Source organism: Mytilus edulis, chromosome 12, assembly GCF_963676685.1.
Source record: "Mytilus edulis chromosome 12, xbMytEdul2.2, whole genome shotgun sequence".
Lineage (NCBI taxonomy): Eukaryota > Metazoa > Mollusca > Bivalvia > Mytilida > Mytilidae > Mytilus > Mytilus edulis.
This window is the reverse complement of record NC_092355.1, coordinates 19,445,993-19,471,435: the sequence shown is the minus strand read 5'-3', so window position 1 is coordinate 19,471,435 and position 25,443 is coordinate 19,445,993. Positions and strand designations below refer to the sequence as shown.

The following is a 25,443-nucleotide window of genomic DNA, read 5'->3' as shown; positions in this document are numbered from 1 at the left end:
TTAAGGCTACGATTGAGGAAAGTATTGAGCTATAAACTCTGTTCATTATTGCTGTTCCTTCATTTTGTTTTGTAAATTTATTTTCCCCTCAGATATTGATGTGATTCTAAGTAATAAGTAAATGTTGTACTATTACGTTTTGTACTTTATTACAGGTTTTTACTTTTTCAGAAAACTTGTATAAGATTGTATATATTTTTTTACATGTATTAAGTTTGACCTTTGAAGGTCATTGAATAGTTTGACCTTTGAAGGTCATTGAATGGAAGGATGTTGATGTTTTTTTGTTGAATTTACAGAAAGTTTATTCCTTTCTGGAGGTTGGTAAAGTATTGTTGGCATGGTAACCATTGAATGTATTTAAGTTCCAGACTTTCTAGTTTTACCTGGTTTAATGAATCACTTGATATATAAAAAAAAGTTACATATCTTTTGAATATGGTTCCAAAGGCTGATGACATCATACATTCTCCTTTTATTAGCTCACCTGGCCTAAAAGGCCATGTGAGCTTTTCTTATCACTTGGCGTCCGTCGTCGTCGTCGTCGTCGTCGTCTGTCGTCGTTAACAATTTTTCAAACATCTTCTCCTCTGAAACTACTGAATGGATTTGAATGAAACTTAGCATGATTGTTCCTTAGAGTATCCTGCACAAAGTGTGCGCTTCGATTTTTGATCCGTCAAAAAACATGGCCGCCGTTACCTAAAATAGAACATAGGGGTCAAATGCAGTTTTTGGCTTATATCTCGAAAACGAAAGCATTTAGAGCAAATCTGACATGGGGTAAAAATGTTCATTAGGTCAAGATCTATCAGCCCTGAAATTTTCAGATGAATCAAACAAACCATTGTTGGGTTGCTGCCACTTAATTGGTAATTTTAAGGAAATTTTGCAGTTTTTGGTCATTATCTTGAATATTATTATAGATAAAGATAAACTGTAAACAGCAAAAATGATCAGCAAAGTAAGATCTACAAATAAGTTAATATGACCAAAATTGTCAATTGACCCCTTAAGGGGTTATTGTCCTTTAATGGCAATTTTTCACAATTTGTTCATCATATTTGCTAACTTTAAAAAATCTTCTCCTCTGAAACTACTGAATGGATTTGAATGAAACTTAGCATGATTGTTCCTTAGAGTATCCTGCACAAAGTGTGCGCTTCGATTTTTGATCCGTCAAAAAACATGGCCGCCGTTACCTAAAATAGAACATAGGGGTCAAATGCAGTTTTTGGCTTATATCTCGAAAACGAAAGCATTTAGAGCAAATCTGACATGGGGTAAAAATGTTCATTAGGTCAAGATCTATCAGCCCTGAAATTTTCAGATGAATCAAACAAACCATTGTTGGGTTGCTGCCACTTAATTGGTAATTTTAAGGAAATTTTGCAGTTTTTGGTCATTATCTTGAATATTATTATAGATAAAGATAAACTGTAAACAGCAAAAATGATCAGCAAAGTAAGATCTACAAATAAGTTAATATGACCAAAATTGTCAATTGACCCCTTAAGGGGTTATTGTCCTTTAATGGCAATTTTTCACAATTTGTTCATCATATTTGCTAACTTTAAAAAATCTTCTCCTCTGAAACTACTGAATGGATTTGGATGAAACTTAGCATGATTGTTCTTTAGATTATCCTGCACAAAGTGTGTGCTTAGATTTTTGATCCGTCAAAAAACATGGCCACCGTTACTTAAAATAGAACATAGGGGTCAAATGCAGTTTTTGGCTTATATCTCAAAAACGAAAGCATTTAGAGCAAATCTGACAGGGGTAAAAATGTTCATTAGGTCAAGATCTATCAGCCCTGAAATTTTCAGATGAATCAAACAAACCATTGTTGGGTTGCTGCCACTTAATTGGTAATTTTAAGGAAATTTTGCAGTTTTTGGTCATTATCTTGAATATTATTATAGATAAAGATAAACTGTAAACAGCAAAAATGATCAGCAAAGTAAGATCTACAAATAAGTCAATTTGACCAAAATTGTCAATTGACCTCTTAAGGAGTTATTGCCCTTTAAAAACTTTTTTCACAATTTGTTCATCATGTTGACTTACTTTAAAAAATCTTCTCTTTTGAAACTGCTGTATCAATTTCAGCCAAACTTAGGCTAAATGAGTTTCAGAGTTTCAGAGTATCTAGTATAAATTTTATATTTCATTTCCTTGTATGTCAAGAAACATAGCTCCTATGGCTAAAATAGAACATAGGAGAAATTGATTTTTTTTTTGGCTTTTGAAGAGAATAGGATGATTTCAAGAACATTTAAATAAATTGAAAAGCCAAAATAATCATTGATGAGAGATTAAACCAAAAAAATTCAGGTGAGCGATTCAGGCTCTTGAGAGCCTCTTGTCTTGAGAATATTTTATATGTAATCATTAGTTTATATTTTACAAGCAGTTTGCATCTCTGAACAACAAAAATATAGGCATCACACATGAAGTTTTGAACAAACATATAAAACATATCATATTCGATTTTTATACAGAAAAAAGGTGTAAATTTGGTCAATACTATTTCATGTTTACTAATTTTGGTGAATTTTCATGGACATTTCATTTCATGTTTCTGTCAAGGTCTTCATTCAAGCCTGAAAATTTACGCTTTGCTGTACATTAAAAGGCATTAACCTATTCCCATAAAATGAAAGATAATTAGTATCCCACCAATAATAATAATGAATCCACAGTATAGCGGTATGATACAAAGACGAAAGTTTGGTTTAAATACGTAACATTATTATAACATTACAGACATTATTAAGTTTATAGTGCAAAAATTCTAAATGGTATAAATAATGATAAATACTTTCCGTTAAGTATATGAAACTATATAACCAGGTAAAACTCAGCCCAATAAGCATGACAATTTTTAACAGAAACTTCTCAGTGTTGTTAAACTAACTCATCTGTCCCACAGAGACCTATAATCCAACAATATATACTCTACCACAGAGTCTGTAGATTTTAAGCATCTTGTGTAGAAACAGTTGTTTTATAAGTTTATTTACCACTTTCGACTTTATGGATGTTTGTTATTTTGATTTTGAGTTTGAACTTTGTTTTTTCGTTAGTTTTTAGGATTTTAGAAACGTCCTTTTGAAGGTCATAAATGGCTGAATGTTAGAAGTGTGTAGTTTGTGTGTTATGTATATGTTATTGTTTAGCTTTAGGTGCATATCATATTGGAACAATTCAGAAATTTGACCTCGTGAAAGACAAGATTTATTTTGATATATTGATTTTGCCATAAAGTAGCAAAATTTCTGAATTGTTCACATTGTCATTTCACATTAACATGCAGTATGCTTTAAGCTGTTTTGAAAGCTGTAAGTCAATTTGATAAAATTATATTTTCCATGTCTAAGGATCTTGAATGAAAGCTGGTGCATGCCATGAGATAGATTTACCTGAAATTATTCATTAGTTTCAAAAGCTATTATTAAAATATTTTTATTTCATGAGAGATTTCAGAAACATTACATAAGATTATGAATAGTTTCAGGAACATAAATGGTCCAATCACTTGTTTAGGGTTTCTTAAACCAAATTAGATCTAATATTGAGCTTTGACCCTATCATCTATACTTTAGTTTGTAACTACACCCCTCTTAAATAATGTTTTAATGGCATATATTAGAATCACCCTGTCATCTGCCAAACAGTCCATTTGCCACATAAGTGCAACTCCTCCTTTACAGGTAGATGCATATTTATGAAGCTTTACACATTTGTAGAACACTGCCTGAGGATGTTCATATAATGATTAACGCTGGTCTTACTTACTATGGAACAAGAAAAAGGTTACCAGACATGACTGGTTTTGCTGAATAGATGTGACCCATAAAGGAGGTTTTGACTGTATTCTACAATAAATTTAAAGTTTTTTTGGCGGAGGCTTAACTCACAATTGGATTGATTTTATTTAAGCAGATGAGGAGAGCATGAATGTATGCATCTACAAATTTTGTCTGAAATCTAATATATAAATATCCACTATCTTTTCAGGCTATTTATATCTCTCGTGTGGTAGATGGAGGGATTGCTCAAAGGGACGGTAAAATTCAGGTTGGCGATAAACTTTTATCTGTGAGTATATTTTTTTAAACAAGATTATAAGCCTAATACTGTGGATTCATTTATTTTTCATGAATATCAATTTTCATGGATTGTGGGAAAATGTAGTTTCTTGGATATTTCGTTGATTTCATTTTTGTGCTTGCAAATAAGGTAATTTTATATGTCACTGTACATTTAAATACGTGGTTTTCTCATACCAAAAAAATCCCCAAAAATTGGTATCCTACGAATAATCATGAATCCACAGTATGTTCTTATTGTAAGTTTAGGTCAATGTGATTATTTTCAGACAGCTTAAGATTTAAGGCAAGTCTTATAAAAATAAGGGGATGTGGTATGATTGCCAATGGAACAACTACCTTGTTGAGTGAATTTAATTTTAATGCAGTGCCCAACATTTCATATGTTATTGAATATGGATTTAATGAAAAACATATGTTTCTCCGCCGACTGCAACTTATTGACAGTAAATGCAAAAAAAAGCAACCAAAAATTTGGAAGTTGTTAAAGAGAAAAAATCAAGTACACATAATTGAATTTGAATCTTTATTTATTATAACCCCGCTTTAAAAAAGGGGGGTATACTGTTTTACCTCTGTCTGTCCTTCTGTCCTTCCGTCAGTCCGTCAGTCAGTCCGTCCGTCCCATGAATATTTTTCGTCGCATTTTTCTCAGGAACTGCAATACAAGGATTTCTGAAATTTGGTTTCAGGGTTTATCTAGGTCAGCTATACCGTGTGATGCGTTTTCAGATTGATCACTCGACAACTTCCTGTTTACCGAACACTTGTATGATTTTACACATGATAGCCAAGTTGAAAATTTTCGTCACATTTTTCTCAGGAACTAGAATACAAGGATTTCTGAAATTTGGTTTCAGGATTTATATAAGTCAGCTATACGGTGTAATGCGTTTTCAGATTCATCACTCGACAACTTCCTGTTTACCGAACACTTGCATATTTTTACACTATTAATATTATCCACTTGCGGCGGGGGTATCATCAGTGAGCAGTAGCTCGCAGTTTCACTTGTTTTCTGTGTATACAACAAAGGAAGAGACACATGCACATTTTTGGTATATTTGCTTTTGTAAAATTCAGAAATTATTGCAAGTTTTTTTTTTTATTGTGAATAATTTGACTAAGTGAGTATGGAAATGATGAGAACTCACATTCTGAAATATTTATTTGCATTCAGCTTTTTTTCAAAATAATTATTCACATGATTTGGTCATATCAAAATCACAATAATAACTGCATTTTATAATTTCTGAATTTAAAGTTATTTACTGTAAATTCAGAAATTATCGCGTGCATTTATTATTGTGATTTTGTCATTTTAGACTTAAATGCAATTTTAATTTATACGATTTTGAGAAAAATCCTGTTAAATTCATATAAATATTTCAAAATGCAAGTTTAAATTATTGCGTTTACCACTCTGTCGCGTTTTTCGCAATAATATAAACATGGCACTAATATCTGAATTTACAGTATTCTATAACAATGGATTGGACATGTATATTTTTGGTGGGTTAGCATTTAATTCATTTAATTTATTTAATTTATTTGATATATTTAATAGATTAATAGTGTAGATATGCAGGATGCCAGACACGATCAGGCTGTTGCTCTGTTAACTGGTGTAGATAATGAAATTCGATTGGTTGTGTATAGGGAGAAAGTTGTCCCAAAGGAGGAAGCTGTGGTGTCGCCACCTAGTGGTGAGAAACTGGAGAAAATAACTCAGCCACTAATAAGCTGGCAGCAAACACCTCCCACAACAGGACTTAATGATACATTTTTGATTACTCAGTCCCCTGTGGTGGCCTCATCACCGGCAACAATACCGAGTGAAACCTTTACAATGACCCAGTCATCAGTGGTCTCGTCTGGTCCTACTGTTCAACCCATCAGCAACAGTCCAAGTCCATATTCGACTGCTACACCATCTTCATTTACATATCAGTCACAGAAATCTCCGCTTTCACCTCATCAAATTTCACCGCAGGCTACTTTGTCACCTCGTCAAGAAACATCGCCATCTGTTAGTCCACGTAATGTGTCCAGTGATTGGTCGACGACACCCACTACTGCTGTTCAACCGCCAAGATTTGTTTATCCTGGTTTCAAATCACGGACTACATCCAGCAGTAAAACTGTAGAAAGTAAAAACATTGAAAATGAAAGTAGAAATAGTCAAAGTGAAAGTAGGAATATAATGCACGAACAACAAAATAAAACAGTGACCTTTGAAAGGGAGACAATCAAATCAAATCATGTGACTTTTAACAGCAGTGATTCTTCTAAGCATGCAATAGATAATATAACAATAGTGAAGGCCGGCGGACCTTTAGGTTTAAGTATTGTGGGAGGAAGTGATTTATCTAGTCATCCTTTTGGCGTAGATGAACCTGGAATTTTTGTGTCAAAGGTAGGTTCATCTTATTTTATATTTGGATAAAGGTTAAGCAGACTAGGAAAATATATCTTGGATTTTGAGACTGAAAACTAAATGTATGCCCTGTATTCAATAGCATATTGTTCATGCTGTTTGTTTGCAGGTCTATCTGTTTGTTCATTTATCTATCCACACTTCTGACAGAAGTCCATCCTGTATAAGGATTAAAAAAATATTACAAAATTAGGAATTGGAATTTAAGTGTTAGTGTGGCATGGTGTTCATATTCTAATCACCCCTCCAGCTGTCTATAAACTTGTCAGCACTTGTTAACTCCTGTTAAATGGATATTAATGAAAATTCACACAAATGAAGAACACTATCAAAGGATGTGTATGAAGGAATAATCAAATTAACGTTTTTTTTTAAACTCAGCTATTCCATCAGAGTGTTACTTGTATGTGGGAGGGACTTTCAATATATACCTACAATCAAGAACAATTTTTTAGATAATTTTGCATAATGGTAATAGATACATAAGACCCATGACCCACATTCAATAATTAAACTTTCCTTCCTACCCTCAGTGATATTGTTGTCTTTTTTCAAACTTACCTCTACCGTTTTTTATTGGGAAAAATGCATATTTTTTATTGAAATTTGGAAATTTGGAAATTTTATTCTAAACACATCTCCGATTTTTTGCTGACCTTTGCTGTCTTTTGTGCACTGTTTTTTCATGTATATTTTGGTTGTCAGACATTTTCAACCTGAAAGGTACTTTTCGGAGAGGGGAAAGAAACAGAAGCAATGATGGTACTTATTGCATTGAAAACTACATGATGATTCTGATCAGAAAACCAGATCTGAAAAGTGCTTTCTGAATATCAAAATAATAACATGAATACGATATTTACAAACATTACTACCAATGCCATCACTGTTTGGGGAAAATGTAAAACTTTTTTTGGGAGGAATTTAAGCCATTTTTTTTAGTAATTGGGAATTTTCTCTAGGGGAAAAGGCAGAATTTCGGCTGTTATTTGAGGCAAACAATATCACTGACCCTCCCACATACATTTTAATGGAATAACCCTTATAGAATACAATGGCTGCATGTTCCTTTTACAAGTTAACTCATAGTTCTAGTTTTGATATAGTAGCACTACAATTTCATAGGTACATAGTAAATCAATTTTTTTACAGATAAATCCTGATGGTGCAGCATCTAGAACTAACTTAAAAATTGGTGATAGAATTTTATTGGTAAGTATTTGATCATTAATAAGGTTTGATAAAGAGAATGGTATGAATAATGTTTACAGTTTAATCGAGACACTAAGATTTCTTCTAGAATAGTTATCTAATCCCATATTTCGTATGATTAACCAATTTATTCATCATGTGTAATTTATTTCTCTTATTCAGCTGTCATATACAGCAATTTATTTTTACCAATTCTTATCTTAGTCTATTTATACGTATAAAAGAAGAATCAACTTTGAAATATTTCCAATGATAACATTCTGAGTGTCAAATAAATAGGTCCCTCTGCAAATAAAAAAAAAAAGAGTGTCAAGATAACATGGGTAAGGGCACAGGGTGTTGGGTTTAAAGGACAGGCACTGCACCCTACACTAATACAGGCTGGTAAATTAGTAGGACATATCATATATATGAAAGATGTTGTAATTTCACTAATATATAAATGATAATATTTTTTTGTTATTTTTTTCTAGGTGAATAGTAAAGATGTTACAAAATGTAAACATCAAGAGGCAGTAATGGCATTAATAGCTCCTACTTATGATATACATCTAGTTGTACGACATGATCCTCCTCCAAAAGGCTTACAGGTTGGTAATAGCTCCTACTAATGATATACATCTAGTTGTAAGACACGACCCTCCTCCTAAAGGATTAGAGGTTGGTCTCTTAAATAGACCTTATTATTTTTTATTCTGCCTGTTGGTACAATAATCACTTAAGTATAAGATGTTATCCTATAACATCAAAATTTTAACCTGCAAATGTGATATAATGTAATGATAGACAAATATCAATAATTTAACTACTGTGGATTCAATATTTTCGAGGGTACCAATTTTCATGGATTAAGGAAAACATGTATCCTAGTGGATATTTTATTTCGTGGTTTTGCGGAAGTCTGCATACAAGCCTACATAAAGTATGTCATTCGTTGAACATTTGAATTTGTGGTTCACTTGTACCCACGAAATCCACGAAAATTGGTATCCAACAAATAATAATGAATCTTGTCCTCATTAAGTTGTGCAAACCTCTGGAAAGGCATTCTTGGTCATAGGACTTTCATACATATTAATCTTGCTTTAATTGCAATTTATACTATTGTGCTGATAAGAGACATTATTGAAAGAAATATTCTTCAGCATGTTCGTCCAGATATTTATTTTAAAATTTTATAGCTGTACCTGTCTGTACCTGTTTGCAATGTTATTAATGGATTAATGGATTATGAAAGTTTCAATTTTTCACCCAGCCTTTGAAACTCTGCCTCAGTAAAACAAATGCTTATTTTTGTAAAATTCAAAAATTTTAACAACAAAAAACAAGAAAACTGTGAAATTAGGAATTATAAAAAACACCCAAAGCATAAGTTAAACCAAATGTAAATTTCTTTGATCTTAATTATTTCCTTTTGACTCTTCATTCATGAATTATTATCTCCCCTTTACTCTTCAATCATGAGTTGTTATCTCCCCTTGAAATCATTTATCATGAGTTTTGTGTATTCTTCAGGAATTATCAGTATTCAAGTCACCTGGTGAAAAGTTAGGGATGAGTATAAAAGGTGGTTCTAAGGGAACATATAATCCTGATGAAAAATTAGATGAAGGAATATTTATCTCAAAGGTGAGTTTTAAAAAAATAAAAAGACAAAGTATGATTGCCAATGAGAAAACTCTCCACAGGAGCAAGGCTTCCAAAACGGTCATATATTCTGGACATTTTTATAATGTCCGGTGAAAATCTGGCTGTGCAAAGCATGAAACTGTCATCTTCTTTTAGTTTTCAAGGCTTTCTTAAGAGACAGTCATTTTCACATAATTGGCAATCTTTTTGACCCAACATTTTGCCAGCCACACATTTCTGGTCATAAAAGTGACATGATCATTAATTACTATCAAAACAACCCCTACTTCAATACTTTCTAATTTTAATCAAGGTTAATTAGTTATTGGACAGCTGAAATCTACCTGTTCAGGTGACAGGTAATTTATTTTCAGTGCTGGACATTGTATAAATTGATCGGTTTATTCAAAGTTATTTTCTTACATTTCAGCAGTTTGTATCTAATCGATTTAGTCCAACAGATTAAAATTTAAAAAATTAGTTAATAAACATGTTTTGATGAAAAATTTTAAAAGGTTTTAAATGAAAAATCGTCAGAACTATGTTATATGAACGAGAACACATGTGCACAGGTTGGAAATTTAATTATGCATCCTACATTGCTTCAAAAATGCTAAAATTATCATTGATGCCTGCATCTAACGTTCATTTCAAGTATTTTGTTGTAAAAGTAAAATTCATAAGTGTTTTTTATAATGTTCAAATAGTTGTGATATATGATGAATGGCAATATATGGTAAAATTACAAGAACAATTACACCAATACAAAATATTAAAAAATATACATTTGCAGGTCACTATAAAAAATTTCAGAATGCACATCTCTGTCTATGTTCTATATATCAAGTGCTTTATAAATTTGTTCTGAAAATAGTCATAATATGCATCATCTCTATTTATAGATCAGTAGTGATGGAGCTGTAGCTAGAGATGGTAGATTGAAAGTAGGTCAGAGAATTCTAGAGGTAAGCCTCTTAGAAAGAAAAAGTATTGATTAAATAACTGTTAACTAAGAATAAAATTTAAAGAATCTGAGACAGAACAATTTTTATCAGAAATGTATACAATTTAGAACCTTAATTGGCTTTTTCATATTATGTCATATACCATATGATTCTCAAGACATGTATAAATTATGACCTTGAGCAGAACTATTTTATGTTCCGAATAAACTCATCTTATGTAGATACTTGGTTTAATAATTTATATGCAAGACACACATTTCTTCTATAAAATACTCATCTGTGTAGCTTGAATTAAAACCATTAAAAAAAAAAAAAACCCAAAAATTATGAAATTGAAAGGCATTGAGGACCTAAAATTCCAAAAGGTTTTGCCTAGGTTATCTAAATATAAGTTAAAAAATCCTTCATATTTAAAAAAAAAAGCAGACATAAGGTGATTCATGATTATGACCATATCAATGATAATTCATTTCAACAATGTTTCTGATCCAAAGGATTTATACAATTTAAGGTGAACGGTACAAGTTTGATAGGAAGTACTCATCAAGAAGCTGTCCGTGCCCTTCGTAGTGTAACAGACAAAATGATCATTATGATCTGCGAGGGGGAGGATCCTGATTCACCTAATTTAACATCACCTGATTCACCGAACGCTCCAGTACCGCCAAGATTACGAGACGGATCTGTGTCGAGCATTGACAAAGATGATGAAGACCATAACATTATTCGCAAGGTAAGATAAATGATTGTATGTTGTGTTTATCGTGTGGTAGAATTTTTTTTAAAAGCATGATGCGTGAACAAGTCGTTGAAGCATGATCTGTAAGTGATTAACCTGTTATAGTGATTCACATGGATACATGAGTTTTTTATGGCAGATTTTAGTTATTTTTTCAAAGAATAAAAAACATTGCTTATAGCATTTTCTACATATTGAAGCAGAGATAATGTGAGAAAAACAATCTTAATTTTAAAGAATTAAGAGTGCATTTGTTTCTAACCCGAAATTTTGTCATCGATGACTATCGTTTAGTAAACGTTAAGCTGCTAGAAACAAATACATCGTTTAATAAACTTTATCGATTCCACGTTGTCAGACAAAAATAGATTACACTCACGCACTGTAAACAAACAGGTAAAAGTGCGGGAAATAAATAACCAGGAATTTGCGAAAACAACACGTGCTCGTAATTATTTAAATGACAGATGCAGAAACAAATTGATCGTTTACACGTCTCAACGATAAACGATCAACGACTGCACGACTATTTTGCACGTACATCGTTTATGTGAAAGATGTCAACGTTGACCAAAAAATGTAAGAAACAAATGGATTAAACGACTACGCGTGTAGTCGTTTACATCGTTTAGGTTAGAAACAAATGCGCTCTAAGTATACAAGTTGAGGAGAAATCATTGAATAAATTCCTGTATTTAAAGAAATAATTACAATCTTTTGTGGTATTTTTCTGAGTTTTTTATGTATTTTGTTTGCAAAATTTGATAAAAACAATGAATATGAAATTTAACAAAACTTCAGGAAACTTACCATGTTTACAGAATTTGGAACCAATCTATGGTAACCATAGTAACATTTGTGTGATGATTTCCTTTAATATGTAGATTTAATGACTAATTCATAAACAGTTACACCTTTATGTGAGAGAGTTGATGTTTGTTTGTATTTTAGCTTATTATTCATTTCTTGCATTTTCCTTATCATACTTATATAACAAAAAACCTTGTAAATACTCAAATTGTGTTTAAATAGAATAAAAACTGGAAATGGAAGTCATTGGCACAAAAATGTTTATCAATAGAAAACTTTGTTCGTTTTTCAACATCAAGAATAGTAAAATTTTAAAACATGCATGGTACCTAGAGTATTCACTATCAAAATTAGGTCACCAACTATATATAGGCAAATTAAGAGTTTTGCATTTCCACTGTACTTGATAACCCTTCAAAAAGGAAATTTCAAAGTGCCTTTTCTGGGTCCCATTTATGTCCCGGTTGAACAGCCCTTAGCAAAGTTTTGAAAGCCAAATCTTGAATGACTAAAAAGAAGACAAAATTATTTATATTATTGGGAGGTCAAGTAATGATCTAGCTGATCCAATTGGTACAGTACTTTTTTATATACGAAAAAGTAGATAATAGTATAGTATGGTAGAGCAAGAGTGACTCAGACTGCATAAAGTTTCTATAAGTTATGATAGTTTGGCTTGTGTTTGTTTTGCTCTTTGCTGATAAAATATCTGCCTAATTACAAAAAAAAATGCTTTTTAATTCAATTATCCTTAAATGCTTTAACCCTCATCCTTTCCTTCTTGGGGAATAAATACATGCATCTTCTCCAGGGAATGCATAAGTTGAAATAGAATATGAATGTTTTTATCAAACCAGACTTAAATACTTTGCCATAGTTTGACTGATTGTTGAAATTAAAAAAAATGTAGTGTTCAGAAAATTTTAAAATGAGAATTGAATGAGGGAAACAAATAGACCTGAATTGTTGATCAAAACTGATAAAAAGAGATGATTAAAATATTTGGATCAGTCAGGCTATGGCTGTCAAGCTTACTTTTGATTTTGTTTGTTTGACTTGTGTGTGCATGATTTGCTTGTTAACATTTGAGTTTGCATGCTAGTCTGTTGTTGTCCACAGGAACAAGAAATGGTCAGAGAAACAGAAGAGTGGGAAAAGGAACAACTAGAATCAAAGGTTTGCAACAAACTTAAGATGGTACCAAACACGAGGCCTTGAAGACATAAAACTTTTGAGTCTGTTTTTTGTACTCGTACTCCAAAATCAACCAATCAAAATGATGGATTTCATGTTTCGAGCATGATTTTTGTGCTCCGAGCACTTAGCAAAGTTTTATGACTTCAACTCCTGGACTAAAATTAATTTGTCTTGTTTAAATTTCATAAAATTTTGACAACTTATTTACTTAAACCTTTGATAAAAGTAAAAAAAAAAAGACAAAAAAACTTGAACCACACACTTTATTAGAAAAGATGAGAATAGACTGCAGTTTGACAAACATTAAATTTGATCATTGATAAGCTTAATATTTCCTTAACAATAGAAAATGAATAAAACGTTCAGTTGATTTTTACAAAAATAACTCCCTGTAGTGTTATGTACCACCTTAATATCAATCATTAAACAACCTCAGAAGTAACAGATTTACAAGTTCTGATAATATATTGATTGAAAGATTTTCTACCATTGAAAGAAATAAAAATCAAATGAGGCAATCTTGCAGCAGCTAGATCCATTAATAAGTTTCAAGTACTGTAAAACCTGTATATAAAGATCACCCTCATGCTCATGGCCAGAGATAACTATAAGTCTTATACAAGCGAGATGACAATTGAAATGATTTTCAAAATGCAAATGTGTATCTACAGTGTGAAATAAAAGAGGATTACTTGGCTAGACAGGTTTTCACTTGAAAGAGTTGACCTGCAGAGCAGTTTTTACTGTATTAAGAATGTCCATGATGTACTATTGTTGTGATGATTTTATCACTACTTTTGTACTTTTATCTTAAAATCTTGCATTTAAATGCAATGTTATTATTTTCAAATGAAATATTGAATATTGATCCATGGATGTCATCAGATCAATTTTGTATACAATTATAGTTTGTCTTTAAATAATAAATAATTTTTAAAAGATGTGTGAAAAATAAGATATCTTCCATTGAAAAACGATCATTGTTTTAACAGGCTATGGAAATTATGAACAATATCTTCTTGTATCGGGTAAAGTTATTTAACCAAAATTGACAGCTTAACTTTGCCTTCAATTTTAATGAATTCATGGAATTTATAAGCAGTAAATGAGATGATTTAAACACTTTTGAATAGCTGATGTCATATTTTTGTAATTCAGAAATTTATAGATTTTGTATATTTAACCAAGATTGAGAGAGGTATTTTCAATTTACTTCTAGCAACAACAGAGAAAAGATGCTCAGATTAAACCAGGTACAGAAATTTCTCCCAGCAAGATTCCTAAAGCAAGATTTGATCCCAAAATAGTAAGTGTTTATTGCATATAAAAAAAGAAGATGTGGTATAATTGTCAATGAGACAACTCTCCACAAGAGACCAAAATAACACAGAAATTAACAACTATAGCTCACTGTATGGCTTTCAACAATGAGCAAAGCCCATACCGCATAGTTAGCTATAAAAGGCCCTGAAATGACAATGTAAAACAATTCAAACGAGAAAACTAACGACCTAATTTAGGTACTAAATTTGAATGAAAAACAAAAATGTAACACATAAACAAACGACCACCACAGGCTCCCGACTTGGGACAGGCACATACATACAGAATGTGGCGGGTTTAAACATGTTAAAGCATGCCTTTTTTAGTTCGGGCTTTATGTTTTCTAATCTATGAATAAATGTGTTTTACATTCAGCCTTTTGGTTCTTCTGTACCAGTTAAAGGTTGTTTGTGAAATGAACTTTTAAAACTAAATGCCAAATTTGTTAACCTGAATTCCCCAGTTTACTGAATGAGGAAATGTGTCCTTTTGACAAATGTTCATGTAATTGGGAACATATAGTCTTGATATATACCAGAATAGTCTATTTTGATTTTTTTTTTTAAAGAATATGTTTTCTCCTGTTGCAGTAACAACTAAACTTCTTTTTAATACTGTAAATTTAGAAATTATCGCATGCATTTATTATTGCTATTTCCGAAAAAATGACCAAGGATGTAAGTTTAATTATTGGGATTTAAGGAAAAACTACAAAAAATATATGTAGCAGATATCAGATTGCGTTATTTGCATTAAAAAACCTCGCAATAATTTCAAATTTCCAGTATTGCAAAACAATCCTTTTTGATTTGTGACTTTTTATCCCAAATAATAGTTTAAGTGTTTTAACTGGATTTTAATACACACCTTTTCTAAAGAATGGAAATCAACAATGAATATCATGTTCTATTTTACATGTGATAAAAGACGAAAATATTTTTTTCTTTTCAGAATACTGGTTCTGTGATTAATCAAGTGCCTCCAGATCAAAAGTCTAACCCTCCAGATGTCATTCCTGTGGTAAGCCAATCAAATTTGTTGTCACATCCAGCCAATCAAAATGTTTGCTTTATGCAGATTATTTTGCTGGGTTAGAAAATGAAAGGCCTGTAGTCTGAATTCTTTTTGTTTATTTTTTCTGGTGCTGTGTATATTTAGTTTGGATGGACTTAGCTTTCTGAAATATTAGTTTTTCGTTTTCATTTCTTTATTATATATTTATTTACATATTTATTAATGATTAATTTATGATTGGATATTATATAATTTCTGGTAATTGTTCGGACTTAAACTTAATACTTGCTCATCACTTTTCTTCCACTGTTTCCACTACTTTAATAATTTTCTGGCAAAGCATATTTATTTCTTTATTCTAGAACTAGACTTCATTTGTCAGTTCAATTTAACTGACACATTTAGGGAATGGGAAAAGCAAATAATCTTAAATAAAAAAAAAATGTTGTATAAAGAACAAATTGATAAAAAAAAAAATCTACTCAAATTTCAACAAAGTGTCAAAAAAGGTTTATTTTTCTAGTTTTGTGAAATTTCAAAATTGTTTTCCCTGCTATATATTAAACTTTTGTTAATCATTGATGTTTAGTGCAGATGATAGCTTGTATTCCTTATGTAATACTGTATTAAAAGAAATCACAATTACTTCCCTTTGTTGATATTTCCTCAAAGTCAATTGTTGCGTTAACACTTATTAGATTATTTTTATATTCCATCATATAAAACATTTTCTAATTTTTTGGTCACAAACCTATATGTGTAAGACTTGGAAAAGCTTTATTGATTATTTTTGAGATTATTAAAGTACATAATTGAATAAAGTTATTTAGGCGATTAAAATGAATGTTTAAAGCATGAACATTTTCTGTTTCTTTTTGCATGTGTTTTTTCTGCATGTGACTGTGGTTTGTCTTATTTATATAGACACCTGTGAAAACTGAACAGAAACCTGTCCACTCTGACCAACCTGTCCATTCTGAACAAACTCATGTCAAGCGGCCACCTGTTCCTCCAAAACCCCTGGCAAAACATGAAGAATTAACTGTTTCGTCTAGAATTCCTACAGTCAGACCTGTTAGTCCAGCTAAACATGATGACTTGACATCAAGTGTGATCAAACAGTCCAGAATTCCTACAGCCAAAGTGGCTTTCATGGGTATGGAGGAAAGCTTTGATGAGAAATCATCGCCCGGTACTTCACCAAAGCATGATAATTTGACAGCAAGTGTAATCAAACAGTCACGTATACCAATGGCAAAATCTCCATCTTTATCGAAAGAAGATAGCTTAGGCGAGGATTCATCAATGAAATCAAACACGCCTTCACCGCCATCTAAAATAGACACTGATACTGCTAAGATATCCCGTATTCCAATGGCATCACCGCCACAAAGTGCTAGAGACAGTAAAACAAACCTTGACATTATAAAACAGTCTCGGATTCCTGCAGCTAAGTCACATGATTCAGATGATCCAATCAAACAATCACGTTTACCGACTGCCAGACTGTCAAAGCCAGAACTACCATCTAAACCTAAAGTACCGAGCAAACCCACAAATATCGGTGGACAATCTTCTTCTCTTGATGCTATTAAACAATCGCGACTTCCTGCAGCCAAACAGGTTGAAATTAAGGTATTGTCTTTATTTTATAATGACCAAACAACAGTCTTGGTTCAGGCAGGTATTAAATGTACAAGCATTGTTTGAGATTGACTGCATTAGTTTTCTGTTGTGACAGTTGTGTGAAATTACAGTAGTTTTGTGAACTTTGTGCATGGCAGTAATTGATAGCTTCGTTGTATAAGTGATAGATATTGGAATGATGAACATGTATAAAATGTTATCTGTTGTTATCAGATGCCTTATATAAAGCAAGTTAAAGTTGTGTTTTGTTCCTGTATGTTGCGCTACATTAAATTTTATGTGATTACGGAAAATCTTAGGTAAAAAGCAGATACCATATTAAGCTAATTATCAAGATGTGATAACAGCGAGATTAAATTTTGTTTTGGCAAAGTTTTAAATGCATACAAATTCAGAAATATCGCTTGATTTTATATTCTTTACCTTGATTATCAAGTTTTAATATTTTATGATTTTTACTGTGTATAAAGACTTGTGATGTTTAATTTGTAATTCTGTGATGTGTAATGTGTAGGAGAACCTGTTGATTTGTGATTGGTCACCAAAAATTGCCTATTGAGTCACTAGCCTTTCTTTAACTTTTCACAAGATCTTGCCTGCCTCAAATTGCATCCCTCTTTCTATTTTCTTTGACAGTTGCTTTTATATTATGATTTTTCTGTGACAAGATTTTTATTTAATTACCTATATTTTGACAGACACCAACTTCACCAACCTTGCCTCCTCAGATTGAGCACGGAGAAGAATTGCCATTTAAACTGAAGAAGAAATATTTTGAAAAAGAGATCAAGGAACACACTGAAGAAAAACCATCAGGTAATTAAACTGATGCTGTTTCTGATTGGCTATTATTCTGTTTTAAACTGAAAAGATTTCTGATTGGCTGTTACATTTTTAAACTGAAACAATTTCTGATTGGCTGTTACCATGGTTACAGAGTTTCAAACTGAAGCACTTTCTGATTGGCTGTTACAGAGTTCCAAACTGAAGAACGTTCTGATTGGCTGTTACAGAGTTTTCTTTTTGTTCACTAAAAAGTCAAGTTGAATAAGCATGTGATTTTTTCAGTGCATCCAGCAACTTTGTAGTTTCGTTGTAAATAACAAAGTCTAAAAAGATATTTAGAGTGGATATTTTACGATATTTGCCAGTATTTTAACTCAGCATTTAACATGTCTTTAATGCCTATTAACTTATTGAGGATTTCTTGCATTTAACCAAGCTTCTCTTTCTTTGACTGTAACATTGCTTTATAATACTAGAGTTTAGGCTAGCAATACTTTTTCTGACTTTTATATATTGTTGTACTCTAAGATGTTCTATATATATAAATATATTTTTATAGTGAAAAAGAAAATCGTTCTATCGACTGAAACAGGTAAAATTGTGTGACATCTAGGAGCTATACAAGTGTAGATACAAATGATGCATACATCATTCTGCCTCATTATCAACAAGTTGGTCATACTATGTTGGTAAACACATCATGATTCAGGAAGAAATTTGCCTCACAGACAAATTACTTGAGTGTGTGGAATACAAAAGTTTGATTTACATTGTGAAATAGATCTTAAAAATAGTCATCACCCAATTTTGTCAAACGGAGCTATACATGACTGTCATACAATTGGCTGTTTAACTTGATACAAAACCAGGTTTAAGGAGGTTGACCTAGGTTAAGGGAGATAACTCATAAAATCATCAGTATGTTTGTGTCAACCACTTTCATAAATATATTCTAAGCTTCTAGGTAACATAGATTATTTCCACTCTGTTTCAGGTAAATGCTTAAAATACATTGATGAAACTTGACTTTTACAAACGCATTACTGATTTAATGAGTTATCTCCCTGAACCAAGGTCTACCCCCTTAACCCAGCATTTTTTAAGAGAAAATGTCTACCAAATCAAGAATAAGATCATTGGTTAATAACTTTGAATTTGTCTGTTTACTTCTCTCAGAGTTTTGGTTTACTTTTCCACCCATTTTCAAGCAATCTTATGAAGGTTGTATACTCACTAGCTTAAACCATGGATCACTGAACAAATAATCATATATATGGCAGGCTGTAAATCATACTTACACACTCAGATAGTTTAGCTGTGAACAACGTTCAGTTTATTTTTTTATTAATATTTTAATATGAGGAAGGGAAAATAATCTTTTTACGGAATGTTGATAAATGTGGTTTAATAGTGACAGGAATATATATATATATTTTTGTATCTCTGAATCATGATGCAATAAGCACAACCTGAAAGCTTCACAAATCTGTCACAAGAGTGTGTTTAGCCAGTTGTAAGCATGGTTTCTTTGGCAGCAATTTCGTATTAAATTTGTAACAATGATACGACATGTATAAAAATTCACACTTTTCAGTGAAATAAATTCACTAATTCTCTTAAAGAATACCTATTAGATGCCAAAATAAAAAAATAAAACGTCTACCATTTTGAAATAGTTAATTTCGATTTCATTTTAATTAATAATGGCATTTTTTTTAATAATGAATGTATTTTTTTTAGCAGTTAAAATGATAAAAATGTATGGGGGACACAAGTTAGGGTCAGGGGGGATATCCAATTATTGTGTTGTTTAATAAAAAGATATTGGTACTGTTGTGAATTGTGTAAGAAAGTCATTTTAACTCATCAAAATGTATTGGATAGAAACTTGTACATGTTTCTGTTCAGTGACAAGTATAATAAGACATGCTTAAAAGTTCCCATGCTTACATACAATATTATACCCAGAACAGTTTTGATTAATCTTAATTTTGTTATTATTCTTGAGATGCACAGTTTTGTTTAAAATTAGTTTCTTTTCTGCAGTCATTGGAATCTATTTTGCTACCTTATTTGGACATGTATGTATTGTACACATTTTTGACATGTGTATATTGTACACATTTTAGACATGTATGTATTGTACACAAATGTGTACTATACATGGCCAAAATTTGTAAATATAGCAAATTTATCCAAAAAAAAATACAGAACTGTGCATTGTGGAATAATGGCAAATAATTACTAATAATGCATCAATAACTCACACATGTTGCTTGACCCTGGCACTTTATCAGGAGAAAATTGTTAGATGTACCAACTGCCACAAAAAATTTCAAATCAAATAATTTAACTTGGTTAGGATTAATGGACAAAATATTCTCTCTGCAGTATGAGTATGAAAGATCAGCGTTGAAGAACATAATTCAACAACAAAACTATTAAACAAGAAAACTGATTGGATAAGTTCATAACAGCATCAGAAAACCTTTATTTTAACCGGATCTTAGTATTTTGATGTACAGCTTTCGAAAACTTGTTCAACATTTTGAAAATTTGATGACTTTTATTTTGACTTAACTGATGTAATTGATTGGTCTTGAATTTAGAGAATATTAAAACTAACAAATGAAGTACATTGGAAGTCGTCTTACAGAAGAAAAAAAAAAGAAAATGCTTTGCCTTCTACAGTAAAATGATTGAGCTATTGAATGTTTATTAACAATTATATTATATTATATGCATGCTTGAATTTAATATAAGTTTAGGAAATTGGTGTCTATTGATCTATTGCAACCATTGATAGAAGATGGAAATTGGATCAAGAATTGGTTTGTGGGAGGGATTCAAATTAATTCATAGCACTTACAGTCAAGTGTACTAAAATTATAAAAAAAATCAGAATGACTTACTATTAATTCAGATTGTTAGCTTTTATAATTGTGATTTTTGAACAATGAACAAAAATGAAAGATTGATTATGGAGATTTCTAAACATACATCATACAAGAAATGTTATCAAAATTTAAATATGAGTTTATATTTTGGGGGAGTTTTCCAATAATAAAAACATCTAGAAAATTTCAAATTTCACTGATATCAAACTTCAAACTGTGAAAGAAACCTTTATCTTAGATTTTTTTTAAGCATGTTAGTTGATAGAAATAAAGCTATAATCATATATACAAATACAGCTCTTAAGTTTCGAGTGGTTGGAGTCGGGTGATGAACTTGCAATAGATCAATAGACACTTGTACTTGCTTGGCTATTTATAACTAACCTAGCTAACATTGTTGCAGCTAAGAAGTTTACGTTCTGGTCACAGCATGAGTTTGAGAAAATGAAAGAGGCAGAAGGTATATACATCTGTAGGAATTGTTTACAGCTAATGTCCTAAAGCATGTAAAGCAAAACTTTGGTTAGCTTGCTTGCTTTGTTTTTGTATTGTACAATTGTCATTGGGATAACGTCAAATCAAATTCAAATATAATATATACAGGTTAAAATATGCCTATATATATTTTTTGAAGATATCAATGTTAATAGCATAGCTAGAAGTGACATTTATACAAACAGAGCAAGCAAGCCTACCAAAGTTTTACTCTACAAGCATCAGGAAATTAGCAGTAACATAAACAGAAATATTATTTAGAAATAGATTATTACTGGGATTCATTTCTTTTCATGTTATAATTTTTTTTGCGAGCACAACTGGTATTTTCGTGGATGATTGATTTCATTGATAAAAAGATATATTTTGTTGAATGAATAATATGTGGCCATATATAGTGTTGACCAAATCTTACAAACAATTCGGCACAAACCTAGTTCTATTTTATTCTCATGGTTACCACTTTTTTCTGGAGCAAAACTGGTATTTTAGTAATATACACTTTTGCATACCTGTCAACCTGTGACGATGAAAATGCAGGTCATGACCTGCATTGAAGAATCAAATCTCAGGTCATAACGCGTACGAACTTTTTCGAGCTGAATTTCAGTATTTATGGTACATTTTCTTATAATGTATATCAAAGATACCAAGACATCAATGCATGTTCACTTGGTTAAGTCATTTTAAATCTTATTTATTATTATTTCATTACACTTTTAAAGATTTTTATTAACTTGTGTATCACAGTCTTATGTCCTTTACTTTTTGTCATCATCTAAAATTTATTTTTCAAATGTAATTTTAAAATGAGACTTCTAGCCTTTTAACATACCATGTAGAGGTATTACATGTTTGAACATTCATCCCTCAATTGACAAGGAAATTAGACTATGATAAAATATAGTAATACAGTTAAAGGAAGTATAAATGTAAAAAATAATTTTCAACTTTTTTTTTAAAATTGTATAAAGGTATAAAAATAATCAAAAGTTATTTTTCAATATGTATTTGAATTTTATATTATTACGATTTAATCTTTTTAACCCATAAAACGTAAATATAAGGAATAATTTTGAATGGTGACAAATAAGGGGAAGTAACTCTTAGTTGAAATATCTTTGTAAAACAACAGGGCAATTTATTTACGACCTAAAGCTAAGGTAATTGGTGTTAATCAACAGTGTGTTTGACACCAAAGCTGTCAAGTGAAGCCATGCACTTAATGGGTCACTTAATTTGACAGTTTACATAGCTAGATGAACTGCATGTTCATGGAAGAATTACGAATTTGCCGGTATTTCAAAGGAATATTACTTATGTCATGAAAATCAATCTCAAGGCTAAGAAATACGTGTGAAATCGGGTCATTTTCGGAATTTCCGGGTTATTTCAATGACCCGGCGGGTGATCCGGGTGATCCCTCAGAATTGTGAAAATCTCGGGTCACACCCGCAGAATCCGGGTCAGTTGACAGGTATGACTTTGTTGAATGATAAATATGTGGCCAAACATTGACTTTTCTGTGTGCCACAGTGCCCATTTATAAGGTTGACCAAATCTTGCAAACAATTCTGCACAAATCTAGTTCTAGGAATTAAATTTGCAGTGAGCTTTTGCTCATTGTTGAAGGCTTCATTGTGACTGAGAGGAAAAACTGCAATAAGAGCATTTTCATTTGCTTTGGTTTTGTCAAGTGTCCGAAGTGATTTTCTATCTTGAAATAAAATACCATATCTCTTTAATTTCATGAAAATTAGATTCTGTGTATAAAAACAATATTATGTAAAGTTGGCACAGTTTAAACTGTGTAATTGTGATTTCTAGATTTTTCTGCAAAATTGTGATTACAAAACATTCAATGGGAAGATCATTTTGTGCTGAATTGCATTATGCTAGTGATTAAAGTTTGTATACATACTACTTATTCCAATGGTGAAGCATACCTAATTAAGTAAATTATTGAATTATTGTAGAAGTTGCACTTTCCATATCCTTAACAATGTCATATAAAATTGACAACAGCATTTGAAAAAAATCTAATAATTAAACTTTTTTCAAAAAATCTAAAATTATAAAGCTTGAATAAGAATTCTAATTAATTGATTACTGTAATTGAATACCCAATATGATACAGATTGTTAAATAGGAAAAAAAAAGAAAATTTTATATAAGTCCCAATATTATTTATTACAGAAATGAAAGTAAATAGTATGACGACAGAGGAGCTGGTATCTGATGTCACTAGTCAGGTCAACTCTCACGACGATTACGAAGGCGAGATTACAAGGTAAATAGGTCAGGTCAACTCTCATGATGATTACGAAGTCGAGATTACAAGGTAGATAGGTCAGGTCATCTCTCAAGATGATTTAAAAGGCGAGATTACAAGTTGAATAACTCATGTCACGTTTCATGAACTCTCAGAATAAAAATAAGGTGGATAGTTCATGTCAAAGTTGATTTTGAAAATATTACCTAGAATACATTCTAAAATGAAGTTATACAAAGGTAAGTAATTTAAGCTAGTTATATGATCATGATGGTGGTGAAAAAAAAAATAGTATTGTGTATAGTAAAGCATACATATATTTTACACAGTTTTCTTGCACAAGATAAAATATTTCAGCCATTAAGATATTGGAGTTGTGTCCCTTTAGTAAAAATTCCTATAATGGGTATTGGAGTTATGTTCCTTTGAAAATAATAATGAGGCTAATTCTTATTAATCGGAAAGCTTACAAACGAGGTAGTATAATCAAATGGATTGGCATGTATCTTGTAACAGTGTTAAATATACCATTGCTTGCTCAGATGTGGTCTATATATGTGTTCAGTAAAGTGTGTATTACATTTTGTGTAATTAGAGAAAGGGAAATTTACATTTGCACACAGGTCTTTTACGACATTTCTAAACATTTTTTTATTTCAGAATCCAATGTGAAGTTTTACCTTTCATTTTTCCATTTCAAAGATTCTAATTGAAATACTATCTAGAAATTTACAAATAAAGAATAAACATTTGAACAAATATTGATGACATCATGGAAAAACGTATCAAAATCGTATTGATTTAAATTGATTCGTATGATGTTGTGTGCAAATGTAATTATAATAAGTGCAAATGTAATGCATCTTCTGTAATAACAGAATTTATTATAAATTAAATTGGAATATATAAGAGTTTGTCTGTCCAGACTGGTATTATCCTTCTAAATAAGGGGGGAATTCTTTTCAGTTTGTCTGTCCAGACTGGTATTATCCTTCGAATTAAGGGGGGAATTTTTTTCAGTTTGTCTGTCCAGACTGGTATTGTCCTTCTAAATAAGGAGGGAATTCTTTTCAGTTTGTCTGTCCAGACTGGTATTATCCTTCTAAATAAGGGGGGAATTTTTTTCAGTTTGTCTATCCAGACTGGTTTGTCCTTCTAAATAAGGGGGGAATTCTTTTCAGTTTGTCTGTCCAGACTGGTATTATCCTTCTAAATAAGGGGGGAATTCTTTTCAGCTTGTCTGTCCAGACTGGTATTGTCCTTCTAAATAAGGGGGGAATTCTTTTCAGTTTGTCTGTCCAGACTGGTATTATCCTTCTAAATAAGGGAGGAATTCTTTTCAGTTTGTCTGTCCAGACTGGTATTATCCTTCTAAATAAGGGAGGAATTCTTTTCAGTTTGTCTGTCCAGACTGGTATTGTCCTTCTAAATAAGGGAGGAATTCTTTTCAGTTTGTCTGTCCAGACTGGTATTGTCCTTCTAAATAAGGGGGGATTTTTTTTCAGTTTGTCTGTCCAGACTGGTATTATCCTTCTAAATAAGGGGGGAATTTTTTTCAGTTTGTCTATCCAGACTGGTTTGTCCTTGTAAATAAGGGGGGAATTCTTTTCAGTTTGTCTGTCCAGACTGGTATTATCCTTCTAAATAAGGGGGGAATTCTTTTCAGTTTGTCTGTCCAGACTGGTATTGTCCTTCTAAATAAGGGGGGAATTCTTTTCAGTTTGTCTGTCCAGACTGGTATTATCCTTCTAAATAAGGGAGGAATTCTTTTCAGTTTGTCTGTCCAGACTGGTATTGTCCTTTATAAATAAGGGGGAAATTCTTTTCAGTTTGTCTGTCCAGACTGGTATTATCCTTCTAAATAAGGGGGGAATTTTTTTCAGTTTGTCTATCCAGACTGGTATT

At 31.5% G+C, this 25,443-nt stretch overlaps 1 protein-coding gene across 1 annotated transcript in view; it reads left to right on the top strand.

Moving 5' to 3' along the window:
• The window catches only part of LOC139497977 (protein scribble homolog), an 81,815-nt gene that overhangs the window by 42,370 nt on the left and 14,002 nt on the right, over positions 1-25,443 (top strand). Inside the window, exons 22-37 of the mRNA XM_071286232.1 lie at positions 300-320; positions 4,024-4,104; positions 5,683-6,531; positions 7,705-7,764; positions 8,238-8,354; positions 9,280-9,393; positions 10,296-10,358; positions 10,870-11,091; positions 13,027-13,083; positions 14,324-14,410; positions 15,379-15,447; positions 16,366-17,076; positions 17,787-17,904; positions 18,434-18,466; positions 21,175-21,231; positions 23,463-23,556. Coding sequence (XP_071142333.1) covers positions 300-320; positions 4,024-4,104; positions 5,683-6,531; positions 7,705-7,764; positions 8,238-8,354; positions 9,280-9,393; positions 10,296-10,358; positions 10,870-11,091; positions 13,027-13,083; positions 14,324-14,410; positions 15,379-15,447; positions 16,366-17,076; positions 17,787-17,904; positions 18,434-18,466; positions 21,175-21,231; positions 23,463-23,556 — 2,753 coding nt within the window. The remainder of the gene's footprint in view (positions 1-299; positions 321-4,023; positions 4,105-5,682; positions 6,532-7,704; positions 7,765-8,237; positions 8,355-9,279; positions 9,394-10,295; positions 10,359-10,869; positions 11,092-13,026; positions 13,084-14,323; positions 14,411-15,378; positions 15,448-16,365; positions 17,077-17,786; positions 17,905-18,433; positions 18,467-21,174; positions 21,232-23,462; positions 23,557-25,443) is intronic.